The 14,975-nt window shown below is 38.3% G+C and overlaps 2 protein-coding genes across 2 annotated transcripts in view; both read right to left on the bottom strand.

Annotated features, from left to right (window-relative positions):
- LOC140921542 (uncharacterized) overlaps window positions 1–14,975 on the bottom strand; it is a 471,050-nt gene that overhangs the window by 54,806 nt on the left and 401,269 nt on the right. The gene's annotated exons all lie outside the window — the stretch shown is intronic.
- Window positions 1–14,975, bottom strand: part of LOC140921648 (uncharacterized) — a 216,262-nt gene that overhangs the window by 186,914 nt on the left and 14,373 nt on the right. The window contains exons 10-16 of the mRNA XM_073371657.1: window positions 14,681–14,791; window positions 9,209–9,328; window positions 8,418–8,508; window positions 6,003–6,377; window positions 5,752–5,886; window positions 2,605–2,856; window positions 820–1,235 (exon numbers count right to left, since the gene is read on the bottom strand). Of these exons, the coding sequence (XP_073227758.1) occupies window positions 892–1,235; window positions 2,605–2,856; window positions 5,752–5,886; window positions 6,003–6,377; window positions 8,418–8,508; window positions 9,209–9,328; window positions 14,681–14,791 (1,428 nt within the window). The 3' untranslated portion in view covers window positions 820–891. The remainder of the gene's footprint in view (window positions 1–819; window positions 1,236–2,604; window positions 2,857–5,751; window positions 5,887–6,002; window positions 6,378–8,417; window positions 8,509–9,208; window positions 9,329–14,680; window positions 14,792–14,975) is intronic.

Below are 14,975 nucleotides of genomic sequence, written 5' to 3'. Positions count from 1 at the left end.
CGAGAATATAGTTCAAAAGCACTTAAACATGGCATTGTTAAACGTATTTCACTATTTAAACGGTAGATACAGGCTTTTTTTTATCCCCTAAAAATTTTTCACCTGTTTGGATTTCCTAGCTGAAAGTCTAGTGATCCGAAAATTATAGGGATAAAAACTTACCTTTTCGAAAATTTCAGAAAAAAGGCTGCCGAAAATTCTAGGTGACCTAGCTTTTTAAAGTCAAAATCCGTTAAAAGTGGGCAATTAAGCCATTTTTTAGATGTTTGAGAATCCTAGGAGAGGCATTCAAGCAAGAAATTTTACAACAAATGTTCCGAAAATGCTAGATCTCAAATCGTCTTCCGAACAGATATTTTCCGAAAATTGACCTTAGGTGCCCCTGTTCAAATTTGAACAGAGTTTCAGCCGTAGCACCACAGTAAGGAATATCATCATATTGACCTAGCGCTCGCACCAGTGGTTACCAAATATCAATTCAATAGTCTTTCATGGTCAAGAAAACCATGCAGGTAAAACATAAAACGAAAAGTGCAAAATAATGTAGGCTTAACATTCCAAATTTGACTAGACAGCTCGATATAAAAAAACGCCAAAGGTGTATATTTTGCAAATCAGACGAGGAGAAATGTTTGAAATGAAATAAGAACATTTGGTTATATTAAAGATCAGTTTAATAAGGTGGTATAAGTTTTGTACTGCAACTTACAGGCCTCAATATCAAATTAACAAATTAAAATGTTTTTTATTATTATTATTGCCTGGTTTATATATATATATATATATATATATATATATATATATATATATATATATATAATATTATCCTGCCTTGATCAGTGTAATATTAATTGACTGTCAAGTTTGAAGCTGAATACGATGTCACAGTTTTTAGGTTGTCTCGTAAAATGTTTCTACTTCGTCTGGAGTAAACTGATAAGTGCCTGCCAGAAATGTCCTGGTAAAGGTGCTTCCAAGGCTGTACCCACTCGGTGCGCTGTAAGTGTAACCAAGGTTAGCACTGGAACTGCTACTGGATGACGCGTAGTCGACAATGCAAATGTCTTTACCTCCCCCGAATACAGGTCCATAAGACGAGCAGTCGTATATGGAGTATCCGTAATAACTTGCACTATATGTTCCTGTCTGAGGCAGTTTCACAGGTGCCCATCCTGGCTTGTTAGCCAGCGAGAAAAGGAATGCCTGGGAATCATATCGATCTTGGCAGCTGTAACCTGTTGAGAAATTAAGAAATGAAAAGGATGGTCAATGCACAGACTTCGTTCAAAAATTCGAATTCATACAGACAAGAAAATATACTGATACTGCTAGTGGTAGTTAAACTCCCTTAAAAGTAGCAAAGATATCAGTCTCGTGAAAAGTGTTTACTTTTGAAGGAATAATTATAAAATGGTACTTATCTCAAAAGTTAAACGCCAAAAATATTGAAAAGAGCGATAAATTGTAGAATAAAATTCAGTTAGCGGCACCCCGATACAAAGGCTTGAATTTTTCAGTTGTTTTTTCTACTACAGCCGAGTGGAACCTCTGTATGACGAATTCCTTGATGTAACTAACCATTATGGTAGAATATATGGAAAAGAATCTCGATAAATTGAAACCTCTTTATATAGCAAACAATTCGGTCGGTCTCTTGATCCTATCCTTAGAACTCAGTTCTTGAAGGGGCCTTGTAAAAATGATTACAATGTAAAACTAAAATGAAAAATAAGGATAAAATTGCTTACAAACTACAATATAAACTCTTAAAAGATACGATAAGATTCTAAATGAAAAGGATACAAAATGTATTTAAAAGATATAACATGAATTTACATAAATCACCTTTAAGTAATTGACTACAGCATTTAAAACTTAAAATAGTTATAAAAAAAAAAAAAACATTTAAAATCGTGGTTGTGCCTGGGCATCGACTGGACTCTTACAATAGGTGAGATAAAACCAGGAAAAGTAAGATTTCATGCTATTATTCAGGTTGATATAAGTATACGTAGCTTTGATCAAAATGCTCTCTCAGTTTATTTTTTGTGTGAGCTATAACAACAAAAGACTTGATTACTAAGTGGTAATTTTTCCCCATCGAACTTTCACTTTTTACATACAGTTTTCATTTTAGTTCTAAGAGCCGGAAAGGGAAGCCTTAGGAACTTAAGAATTGCAATCGCGTTCTAGTCATTTTTATTGACTTTTTAAACTACAACGGCACTTGAGCGGAATATACTTTGCATGAAAAACACTTAGAGAGGAACTTACAATTCTGGAAAGAAAATACGTCAGCACAGAATGTAATTGTCGGCGAATTCGCAACACGAATACGACGTAAAACGTCGCAATTTTAGTTTTATAGGGTACGTGTACACAAAAGAAGGATTTTCTTTTTCTAATATTTGGTAGAGATTTTTCGATTTTAAACCCAGAAAAATTCACCTCCATTTGGCGAATTGACCGAAGTGGAATAAGGCCGACAAAGTTTGAAACAGCGTGAATGCAGTTTTTTTAGTCCTCTTCGTGGTAATAACATTTTCTACTTCAAATAATTCCTTAGACAATTTTACATGCTAATATGCCCAGTTTTAGAAATACCAAACGAATTACCCCATGAGAGGCTGGTGTAGCCTCCAAATATGTATTTCCCGCCGACTCTTATGATTGTTGCAGTTGGTCCTTTGTTGTCACATCCGCTGTGAAAAGTATTGTCAGCCCAACCGTCCACGGACGCCCGCCAACAACGCTTCCATCGTGAAGATTTGCTCTGAGCAACTGGTTTGAGCCAGGTGCTTAAATATTGCAAGTAGTTAGCATCATTCCCCACAATAGTAGACTGTTTCAAACCGCCTACAAAAGTTAGAGACAAAGTTATCACCAATTTATTTCCTTTGGTTCACTAATTCTTCGCATGGTCACCGCAACAGCGCGCGGCGCTTATTAGCGAGGGCCCATAACAGTCCCGCCCACCATGGGAGATAGACTACAACACCGGAGAATGCGTCCCCTACTCTTTACGAACAGAGCGTGAGTTCTTTAACGCCCCAAAATAATATCAGTGCAACGGTTATGAGACGGGCCTACGGTTTATCGTCCTTATCTGAGAAGACTGAAAAGTTTAACCATTTGCAGATGTCTTTTCAAGGGCAACAATTTCTCCTCAGTTATTTAAAGACCCTTGGTCGGCGGCCTCCCGGTTGGCAGACTGGCGCTTATCCAATTGAGCTAATCGGGCGGTGGTTAATAGTGAAAGTGAACGCACGGACCCGGGAATTTAAACAACCTTTTTCAGTGTGAATCGAATTCTTACCTTGCAAGGCAATATTATCAATTTTCGAATGACTTCCCCCACAACAACAGTCTAAAACTAGGGATAATAATAAGACCGAATATGCAAAATATTAACCAGGCCAACGAATTTAACAGCAAACTTTATACTCGTAAGAAGGAGGAGGATACCATGCCGCCTGCGCAGCTACTCTCGTTTAGAATGGGAGTTTGGGAGCGAAGCTCCCATTGATAAATTTATAACTTAAATCAAACAATAGTTTTGTATTCCACAAATCAGTTAACTTAAGGGCACATTCATGTGACTTTTGAGGGAAAAGCTAAGTGATTTTGGAGTGAAACAAATTTTGTATCGAGTTGACATAGCCTTATATGTAGACCCAAAAAATAGTCTTCGGTCACATTTAAGAGCAATGATGGCTCTTGATCACAGTAGATAAGGCGTGGAAAACAAATTCTTGGAAAACAAATCAGACCGAATTTTTTGCGTTCGACAAGTTTACAAATTCTTGCCAATAAATCTGGGTGCGTGCAAACCAATCTTTTTAATTTTTTTATACACCACATCTGAGGAGAAAGAGTACTATGAGGCGCTGCTTTTACCATACAGACCTCGTACAAAATGCAGTATTTCACAATTTTGCAAGACAAATTGCATTCATTCAACATTCAGGACCATCGAACACGCGTGGACTTTCAATTAGCGAAACCGTTCAAAAAATTTCCAAAATCACCTATACGGCCAGCCGGTTCTAACTTTTGACAAGCGCCAAATCTGCGAAGAAATTTCAAAAGAGTTACGCTTCAACGTGATAGAGAATTCATTGAGTCTATTTTTTATTAACGGTTTTATAACGATGTGTAATCTAAAAAAGCGTTTGATACGCTTGGCATTTTGAGTACTCCTGCAAGCGATGTTTATGAACGGCTGAAAACAAACGGCAAAGCGATGAAAATTACAATTTTGAGACTACCAAATATCAATAAAGAAAAATAATTCGATAGAACACTTACAGAGACAACAATTTTCATTCACGAAAACAAATGGGTATTTAAGTGTGTCTAAGAATCCTCAAGTCTTTACTAGTAAGCTTAAAGTTTATGTTTTAAGCCGCCGGTTTCCCGGTGTTGGCTGTTTTCAAAGATGAACTCACGACAAGAAAATCGTTCAAAGCTTTCTTTCTACAGCCAAAATTATAACTAAATATTCTTCGGAAAGTTTTTTCTTTCTATTTACAGTGAATTAATATCAACTTAAGGCTTTTTAAAGTTCTGTCAGCTTAAGCTTGTATCAAACCTCATACGAGGTCAGATCAGTGTCTCAGTCAAATCTTAATACAAACGTGCATAAACTAGCTTCATAAACTGCGCCGCTGGACTCCATGAAATTAGATTTAAATACAATAATTACTCAGGCTTACCATATTTCGAGATGCAGCTCCTGAAAACTATCAAATAAGGCAAGGATCGCTTGAGCCTTTATAATTCTTGTACGCATCCAGCAAGGTGAAAAACAAAAACGATGCCATCCGAAATCGGATTATCGGCTTTGACAAGCGACGCATTTTTCAACAAAAACCCAATAAACAAACCAGCCATGAATAAGAGAACACTCTTGATAGCAGCTGTATTTCATTTTGTGCATCCAGTGGAAAAAGACAGTTAAAAACATCACAAGTTGACTCAAAACTCTGTCAGCTTCAGCTGTCAAAGTAAACAACTTTCAAGATGCTGCATAAATTTTACGCATGAACACACCTGTCAAATTTTAACCAATCAGAGCATAAAAATTGGACGTGGAGCGTGACCAACACGTGATCATGGTAAGAAAAGGTCTTCCCGCCCGTATTTAAAAAAAACTGGCTGAATTTTTGCGTCTGAGGTCAGTTTGAAATCAAAATCGTAATAGTGCGGGGCGATACTGACATAAACACAACATATTTGTCGTGAATTTAAAACAAAAATAAACGTGAGCCTGCGATCATTTAAATGGGTCGACACCTGAGCCCGCGATACGGTCAGGTGATAGTGGTCAGCGGATACCCTGTTTTGACAGCTGTCAATTGATGACAACATTGATCTGGAATCAGCTTTCTCCTGGGCTCCCAAAGTAGCTAGAAAGTGTGAGAGTAAACATTGGTATGCCTGTGGTGCGGACGGACGGTCGGTCGGTCGGTCGGTCGGTCACGTGATTACCAAATTTTCTGGGATGGGTAGATTTCCTTAGCTATGGGGCTCCGCCCACACGCGCGCGTGGAGCTCCGCTAAAAAGACACTCGAAAACTTAGACGTCGAATGTAAGCAGTAGAAGCTTCTGAATGATGGTCATTGAAAACATTAGAACGGCTCCGCGATAAGAGAGCGTGATACTATAGCACTAGCACTAGCACTGTTACCATAAATCATCTTGCTGTTCATCATTAACATGCAGTGCTGCAATTTTATATCTGACCATACTTGCGTAATTGAGCTCGCACTCAAAGCCGTCTCCAAAGTAGCCTTGATCACAAGTGCAAGTAAATGAACCACGATAATTTGTGCAGCTGGCGACCTGATCGCAGTAATACTTGTCCCTACTACATTCATTCAGATCTGTTCAAAATGAAAAAAAAACTATATATTTATCACGATTAACACACCAAAATGCGTTTTGTTAAGTAGACTTTCTTCTATCTTGTGCATTCCTAAACTAATACATCACATCTTACCTTTCTTACAAGTATACTGATGACAGTCACTGCATTTCACGTCATTCCATTCATATTTATATTCAACACCAAGTGTATGCACACAGTCTTCATCCCGGAAATTGTTCGGTTGGTTTTTAGCCCAAGCTGTAAAGTTCCCAGTGCCACGATCTGCCCAAGTAAAGGAGCCCTCTGTGAAAATATCATTCAATCCCAGCCAGGACTTTGCTCCATTGTGTAGATGCTGTAAAAACACATTTTCTTCGTTATTTTGGACATCAACAAGAGCCGAATTCTCTTGTCGGCATTTATCCAGTGCTGTGGTCCAATTTTGACAAGTCTTACTGGTGAAATAGCAAAAGCCGTTGAAATAGTTCCAACCAGGTTTACAGATGTCTGCGAAATACAGCAGGCAAGCGTCAAAAATATATACATTCAAATAAACTGCCCGATTGATAAATCCTTAGCAGCATCTCACTCGCAGTACTGTTAGGAGAGTGATGCGAAAATGTTTTCCAAAGCTTAATGGTTTCAAGGTACTAGTAAGATATTATTGGATAGAAGACTAGCGACAGGGATATACCACTCGCATAGAGATAAAATATATCGAACTTGTATGTACAGACTGTACTATTTTAAAGAAACGCAAAATTCAAACGATTGTTTTGAGCATGTAGACTGAAATAGGCCACTTGCACTAAGAGGTCACGTGACTAGTGCTGCGTTTAAACAATGAGTTGGAATCTTGTTGATGCCAAAAATTGACAGAGCACATAAAAGTTATCTTACACCCGAAATTTGAGAGGGAACGCATTTAAGGGAGATATTTTATGGCACTTTGATTTTTCAACAAAGTAGTATCATTTGTATTGGCCGCCATGTTGGAGGGCATACTCTTGCCCTCCAACATGGCAGCCAAAACCACTTTTTGCTTACATCTTGTCAAATGTTTGATAGTTACGCTCAGACGTGCTGTAAACGTTACCACATCATCTTTTCAACATTTTCCTTGAAGTTTAAGTGCAAAATTTGCATTCAGAAAGAGGTGATTCATAATTTTAAAAATCACATTTTGGTCACGTGACCAGCTAGGAACTTACTCATTTTAAGAAAATGGTGCGGGTTTGAAAAACCAAATCAGTATTATTTTGTTTAAGATATGACCCACTAATTGTTTTTCGAAGGCAAAATCATACAATTTTCATTTTCATAAAAACGATGTCACATGACCTCTTAGTACAAATGGCCTATTCATCCGATTGCTTCGAGTCGTTTTCTCCTCTCAACAACGTCTGATTCGACCGGCTGGTAATGCCGTCCAGTGACATCACTCACTACCCGAAAACCGGGTATTGATTTTGATTGGTTGATTGTCTAAAGAATCGCATAATTATGTATAATTACGAAAAAGTTAAGCGTGATTGTCGCTTGATATTCAGCGGATCGCGTCCCTGGCATTCTTTCGAATAGTTCAGACATTTCGATAAGCTTAATCTTTATCTTAAACAGCAAAATTGTCCTTGTCTTCGAAACTGAAATGCTAAATTGAACTGCGAATGAAGAATCATTGCGGAGAGTCGGTAGGTTTTTCATTTGGAGCCGCTTTGTGGTTTCGGCCGCCGGTGAGTTTTTTTACGCGAAGTTTTCTGAGATATCAAAATTATAATTCGACCTTCTTGCTATTTTTACCGTCAAGTGTAATGATTCTCGTAGTTTTTCTTTCTTGTTTCCTTGTGTTTTTCTTCGTTAAGGACCAAATAGCTCCTTTTCAATTAAAGAAAATCATTGTGTTTTTGGACTAAGTGTTCCGTGTGTGTGTTTATTTCATTGCGTGATTGCGACCGAGTTTGATTATAGAATTAAGTACAACCGGTTCAGAGTTGTACTGCATGCAGTTGATAGTTTGAACGTTAAACATGAACTACGATCGAAAAAAATAAAGCAATTCTGTACCATGCAGATATTTCCAAACGATATTTCTTGGTTTGCCACTTGAAAATCGTGTTTATCGTGTTTTACTTTTTGCATGAATTAAAGCAAAGGTGAACGAGTAGTGACGTCAATGGACGGCATTTCAGGCGTTACTGAGGGAGTAATAACGACTCGAAGTAATCGGATGAAATTCAGGCTATTAAGCATGGTGCTTTTAATCTCTAATAAGGTCTTTTATCCTCGTTATTTATCCTTTAAGAAAACTTTTAATTAAACGGTGAAGTTCTTCGAGGGGTAGGAAAATTACAACTTGAAAGAACTTCAAGAATCTTTTTATGTCAACAGGTACACTCTCTTGACTCCGCCATGACTTGCAAAACCATCATTGTGTTATTAGCTTAGGGCATTTCCAAAGTATTTCCAGATGAATCCAGTAACAAATAACGTTCCTTTTGTTCATTTGCTAAAAACTACTTCATAAATGACCTCAGTAGTATTACAGACCTGTGAGCACAGCATAACTGACGGACAAGGGGTCATATCTATTCGCGTATAATTCCTTGACACAGGCTCTGAATCCAGAGGTATTCATGTTCTGAAAAAAAAAGCACTCAACGTAGTTTAGTACAGCTAAAATTGTAGTCATAAACGACTGAATTAACAGGAAGAGAATATCAGAATATTTTTAAAACGTTCTCCTACGTCCTCTTAATATGTAACATAGAGATGCGAAGATTTGCCGTAACTTAACACTGTGGTTTGATGAAAGTAATTAACGAGCGCTAGAAAATCAAAAGAAGCTTTAGAAATAACAAAGGTATGAAAAATTAAAGACTTATATGGTGAATAAACGTTCCAAATTGTATCCAAAATATTCTTTTTACCCTAATAAGGGGCACGGCAGTGGCACAAATGAGCTATGAGGCCCAGAAGGAGGGAGCTAAATATCCCTGTAGATGAATAAAGCAGCCAAATGATTGGAGCAAAGTTTCGTGTCCAAGGAAACAGCTCTAAAGTAACGTTTAAGCCCGCACAATCAGATCTGAAGTTCGACACCACCGCGCCCGGCCCCTGCTAATAATTTAAAGATATTATTTTGTACCGACACCATAATCGTATTCGATAATTAACGTCAAAAGGTAGCCAATAAGCAATCTCAACTTCACTCTGCAAATTTTTGCGCCACACCTATTATTGACCTATACATCGCCTCAAGCAAGCGTGTGTCTCTGTTCAGTATATCTTTCGTCGTCCCGCCCCCCCCCCCCCCCCCCCCCAATTACGGAATATTTTACCTCGATCCAAGTTGTAATTCCGTTGTGAATCGGTGCTGAATTCCCAGATACCGTCGTACTGTGATTGGCTGAGACAAGAACTGTCGGAGTCGAGTTATAAGCTCTCGTGAATGAAACGAACTGCCATGGAAGAGAAACGTAAAACGTTTAACACTGTTTCCTAATCACTAAAAGCTTCAGTTCCCGTCATTGTGTTTATTTTTGAAGTCACAATTGAATAATAAATGATAATAATAATAATAATAATTTATTACATTTAATATAGCGCTTTAACTATTAAAATATTCTAACCCGCTTTACAATATGTACAAGAAAATAAATATATATATACAAAAAATGGACCGAAATAATAATAGTGATAAGAATGTAAAATTACAAATTAAAAGCTTTCTTAAAAAGATAAGTGTTCAACTGTACTTTAAAAGAGTCAATGTTCATACAGTTTCTAAGGCTAGATGGCAGAAACAATAATAGTAATAAGAATATAAAATTACAAAATTAAAAGCTTTCTTAAAAAGATAAGTCTACAACTGTACTTTAAAAGACATAAGAACTTTATTTAAGTGTCCATTGGGGACCGTGCTTATCTAAAAATACATAATAATAATAATAATCTATGATAATTCTAATTATAATAATTCTGAATGGGCACACTAATCTAAAATACATAGTAATTCATAATAATACATATTATAATCATAAAATTAGGATCTGCAAAGGTCACAATAGTCACTGTACAGTTATTTTCTAAAATATGATCAGAAAATTATATTCTGTTCTTGTTTCAGGCCTCCGGATTCAGACCCTAGTTGGGTATGTTTATTTAACATCCTTCTACATCAAGTTTGCGATCAGATTCAAAATATGGTAATCTGTGGAGACATTAACTTGCCGAACATCTCCTGGGACTCCGTGGATAGCGCTTCAGGTGCTAACGTGCTGCCATTTATCGAGGCGTCACACGACCACTTCTTGACGCAAATTAACAACACACCGACTCGCGCTAGCAATATTCTAGATCTAGTGATAATAAGTGCCCCAGAACAAATCAAAGTGACCGAGGTTTTGTCACCTGAAAAAGCCGGTGATTTTACGGATCATTGTGTAGTCTTGTTTGAGTACAATTCTCTTGTCAGTGCGTCCTGACCCCCCCGCAAATTTGTCTACGACTACGCAAATGACGATTTTGAAGGTTTGTGTGAAGTTCTCTCGGCAATCAATCTTTCTTCTATTGTGGACCATAACAATATAGATGATGACTGGCGGTGCTGGAAGGACTTATTCCTAGCTGCTGTCAAGGACTTCGTGTCATCGAAGAGACTGAAAGGCGGTAACCCGGTTCCTTGGATAGATAGTAACATTTTAAACCTAATCAAGAAAAATAACTCAGTTCGCCAAAAACTTAAATCACATCCGAACGCCGGCCTGAGGGATAAGTTTAAGTCTCTGCGAGCGCAAGTCAGGAAACTGCTTCGCGAAAGCCGTAATCACTTTTACGACTCCATTGACACTGTCTTTAGATACAATCCCAAGCGCTTATGGTCAATTTGAAGCTTAACTCTAATCTTATCCCATCCTAGGCTCCATGGTAACCGTCCCAGACTCTTCCGCTGACCAGTCACAAAACCCTTCAAGAGTAAGTGCTGATACACCTACGGGAATAGCTGACCTGTTAAACAGTTTTTTTGCCTCTGTATTTACTATCGACAGCGCAGTGGAGAAGACACCGTGCATACGTTCAGACACTGTTATATCCGATCTAACTTTCAATGAGTCCACGGTTCTAGCTGCACTCAAAACACTGGAAGTCGGTTAAGCCACAGGGCTGGACGAAATCCCTGCTAAATTGCTCAAACAGACTGCCACAGTGATTGCTCCTTCCTTATGTAAGATCTTCAACAAATCACCGCAACTAGGGTCTCTCCCGAGTGACTGAAAACTAGCTAACGGCGTGCCTGTCAACAAAAAGGGTGCGAAAGACCACGTGGAAAATTACTGCCCCGTCTCTCTATTCCCAATAGTGTCCAAGGTCTTTGAGCGTTGTAATAATAATAATAATTATAATAATAATTAAAAATTTATAACGCGCCTTTTCCATGCCAATATGATCAAAAGCGCGTGACAACACGTAAATGTTAAAAGAAAATAAAAGCTAAACTGAGCAAAATAATTAAGGCTAAGAATAAACAACGCTAAAAATTAAATAAAAGGTAAAAAACACTAAATATATTACATACTAGGTTAAAAAATTACATATCAAAAGCTAGTCTAAAAAGATGCGTTTTAAGTAAAGATTTAAAACGTTCAAAATTGTCCTCAAGACGGATGTGAAGCGGCAGATTGTTCCATAAATTAGGGGCAGCAGATGAAAAAGCACGATCCCCCAAAGTCTTTTTCAGTTTTAAACTAGGATACTTTAAGATAAGACCGCTAGCTGAACGGAGATTATAGCGCGGCTGTTCTTTAATAGCAATCAAATCGATCAAGTAACCAGGCGCGTGACCGTAGATAGCTTTAAAAGTAAAAAAAAAGTATTTTAAAATCAATACGAAATTTGACAGGAAGCCAATGTAACGAACGTAGTACTGGCGTTGTGTGTTGAATAGCATCATGGACCATCTGTACAATGTAAGTTCACAACAACAACATGGTTTTTATACTGGAAGATCGTGGGTCACCAACATGCTTGAGGCTTTTGACCACAGTGGTTCACTTTTAGATAGTGGCAGCCAGGTTGACACCATCTACCTTGATATGTCAAAAGCTTTCGACAAAGTCAGTCACAGGCGCCTCGTCCATAAGTTAATCCAGGCCGGTTTCGGTGGCAACCTGCTTAACTGGTTCTGCTCTTACCTGTCAGGTCGACGCCAACGCGTTACGGTACTCGGCGCCACTTCAAAGGATCTTCCTGTTACCTCTAGAGTACCTCAGGGTTCCATACTCGGACCAGCCCTCTTTCTCTTATACGTCAACGACCTTCCCGAAGTCATCAGTTCTAGCAGTCGAGGATTGATGTTCGCTGACGACACAAAAATATTCAGCGAGATAAAGGCTTTGGGGGATGCCTCTTCTCTCCAGAAAGACCTTGGTAAGCTTGCAACTTGGTCTCAATCATCCGGTCTCCTTTTTAACGAAGCTAAGTATAAAGCGCAGCACATAACAAGAAAAACAAAGCCGATCTTATCCTCTTACAAACTCAACAACACCGCACTTGAATTATATTCTACAGAAAAAGATCTGGGCGTATGGATTAGTAAGGATCTGACATGGTACAAACAAGTAAACGAACAATCTTCGCGTGCTCATAAACTACTTGGATACTTAAGGAGGAACACAAGGTTCATACTTAGAACCGACGTAAGACGAACGCTATACCTAGCCCTAGTTAGGCCACATTTGGGATACGCCACCCAACTTTGGGCCCCGCAGTCCATCGAGCTCATTGTCAAGCTTGAGCGAATCCAAAAACGCGTGACTAAGTTTATGTTAAAACTGCCTTATTCTTCTAATATAAGTTATAAATCTCGTTTACAAAATCTAAACCTAATACCTATTTGTTACTGGCATGAACTTTTAGATCTCACCTTTTTTTTTCAAATTGACACACGGTCTTGTTAACGTGAACTACCTCTGTCCTACCTGAAGTTCGCAAATACGGTAGACGCACTAGATCCTCAACCAGCAATGTTAATAAATACATAATTAAGAAATGTAAAACTACTACGTACCAGAAAACCTTTCTCATTAGAGCTAGTGGAATTTGGAATTGTTTAGTGGGTGAACTAGATTTGAGCTCATCGACCTTAGCTTCCTTTAAATCGGTTATTTTTAATTATTATAAGTCCGCGTTAGCTGTTTCCTATGATTGTGAAGACCCACGTTCGTTCAAGTCTATCTGTTTAAAATGTTACGGTGTTCGTCCCTTGTCTAGTCCAATAACTTGTTATATGTAGCTGTACTTTTTCTTTTATCGCTGTGTTTTTTAATATTTCTTGTTTTTATTTGTTTATTAGTATCCGAGACCATTGTAATTGGCCACAGCTGTTGCGGTGTCCCTGCCAACGTTCTTTCTGTTTGTTTGTTTGTTTGTTTTTTCAAAGTAACGAAATTAATGTTTGCCGTAGGTTACAGTATTGAATCTAGTAGGTAAATGAAAGTCCTTGTTTCGCAGAGAATACCTCGAATTATTTAAATTAAAAAGTTCTGCTACGTCGGTAGGGGCGAAGTTGGTCTTGACTTTGTACATAAGTATAGCAATATCCTGCAATCTACGATTTTGCAACGTGGGTAGTCCTGATATTTTAGTAGTGTCTGGTAAGAGGCAGACTTAGTCCTTTATACCGCTCTTACGGCACGTTCTTGAAGGCGTTCTATTTTCCTGCTGTCGGAGGCCTTACATAAGTGCCATACCAGCTGGCAGTAGGTAAGGTAAGGCAGGATGGAAGACTTATAGAAGACTTACAGCTAAGCAGGGAACAAGATTGCGCAGGCGCATTAATTAGGATCCCTACTTTCTTACCGACATTCTTACACAGTTCGCTAATATGACCACTGAAGTTCATACTGCAATCAATGTGGAAGCCAAGTAGTTTGATGTAATCTGTGTTTGTAATGACCCTACCATCTATGCTTATATCAGTGTATTAGCCTTCAATGTCAATATTTCTAGGATAAAGGATCATTGCCTGGAATTTGTCAGGATTAGCGAGTAGAATGTTATCACGATACCCTTAGGCTTCCCTTACAGCTGTAAAATTTATTAGTTCCTGAGATGTACAGCTGGTGGTCGTCCACATACATCGAGAGTTTAGCGGTAGTTATGGAGCAGGACAGGTCATTCTGAAATAAGTTCCAGAGCAAGGGGTTGAAGGACGACCCCTGAGGACACGCTCTGCTCATTTGATACCAGTTGCTTTCCGTATTTCCCAATCTTACTCTATTTTGGCGGTTGTTAAAGAATGATCGCATTACGTCTAACGCTGAGGACTCAAAACCGTATGCTTCAAGCTTCGTTAGTGTCGGCGAGTGGCTGAGGGATCATTCAAACGCTTTACTCATATCAGTCGATAGAATACATACTAGCTCTTTTCTGTCTATTGCTAGCTTCCAGTACTCAGTCAGACGTAGTAGAGTGGTCTCACAGCTGTGTCCCTTTCTGTAAGCAGTGTTGAGGCTAGAAAAGATGTGGTCGAGTTTCACAGTCACCTGTTTAAAGAGTAGTTGCTCAAACACTTTGTCGATGGTTAAGAGAGACGTTATCGGTCTGTACTTCTTGACCTCTTGTCTTAAAGTATTGTTTAGTGGACCAGCTTCTCTACTTTTCTAGTCACTTTGATCTCTATTGCGTAAAGTGTATATGACTAAAAGTGTCTTGAAAATATAAACAGTGATGTAAGTAAGCGATATATCTGTGAGGGAAAATGCTGTGAACAGCATGCTACTCAGTGCTTTTGCAAAAAATTCTTTTCTCACCTGGCAATAAGCATTGTTCATTTTATCCAAAGGTGGGTTCGTATTTGGAAAACTTATGACACCAAGTTCAGTGAAAAGAGGCTTGTGCAGTTTGGAGAAGGCAAACCAGTTCTGTGAAAAGAGGTAAAAACAAAAGTGATGCCACTCATCTTGTGACAGACTCGTATATTACACCAACAAAAAAATTAAATAATAAACTCAGCATTTTTAGGCCCTTTTGAATCTAAGTATTTTGAACTCTATGAAGTTGTGACCTAACAAAGAGCGCAAAGAGTCAAGAAAAGGATGCAAATCC

This window comes from Porites lutea, chromosome 1 (genome assembly GCF_958299795.1).
Source record: "Porites lutea chromosome 1, jaPorLute2.1, whole genome shotgun sequence".
Taxonomy (NCBI): domain Eukaryota; kingdom Metazoa; phylum Cnidaria; class Anthozoa; order Scleractinia; family Poritidae; genus Porites; species Porites lutea.
The sequence above is the reverse complement of the archived record's forward strand: the minus strand, read 5'-3'. Positions and strand labels throughout refer to the sequence as shown.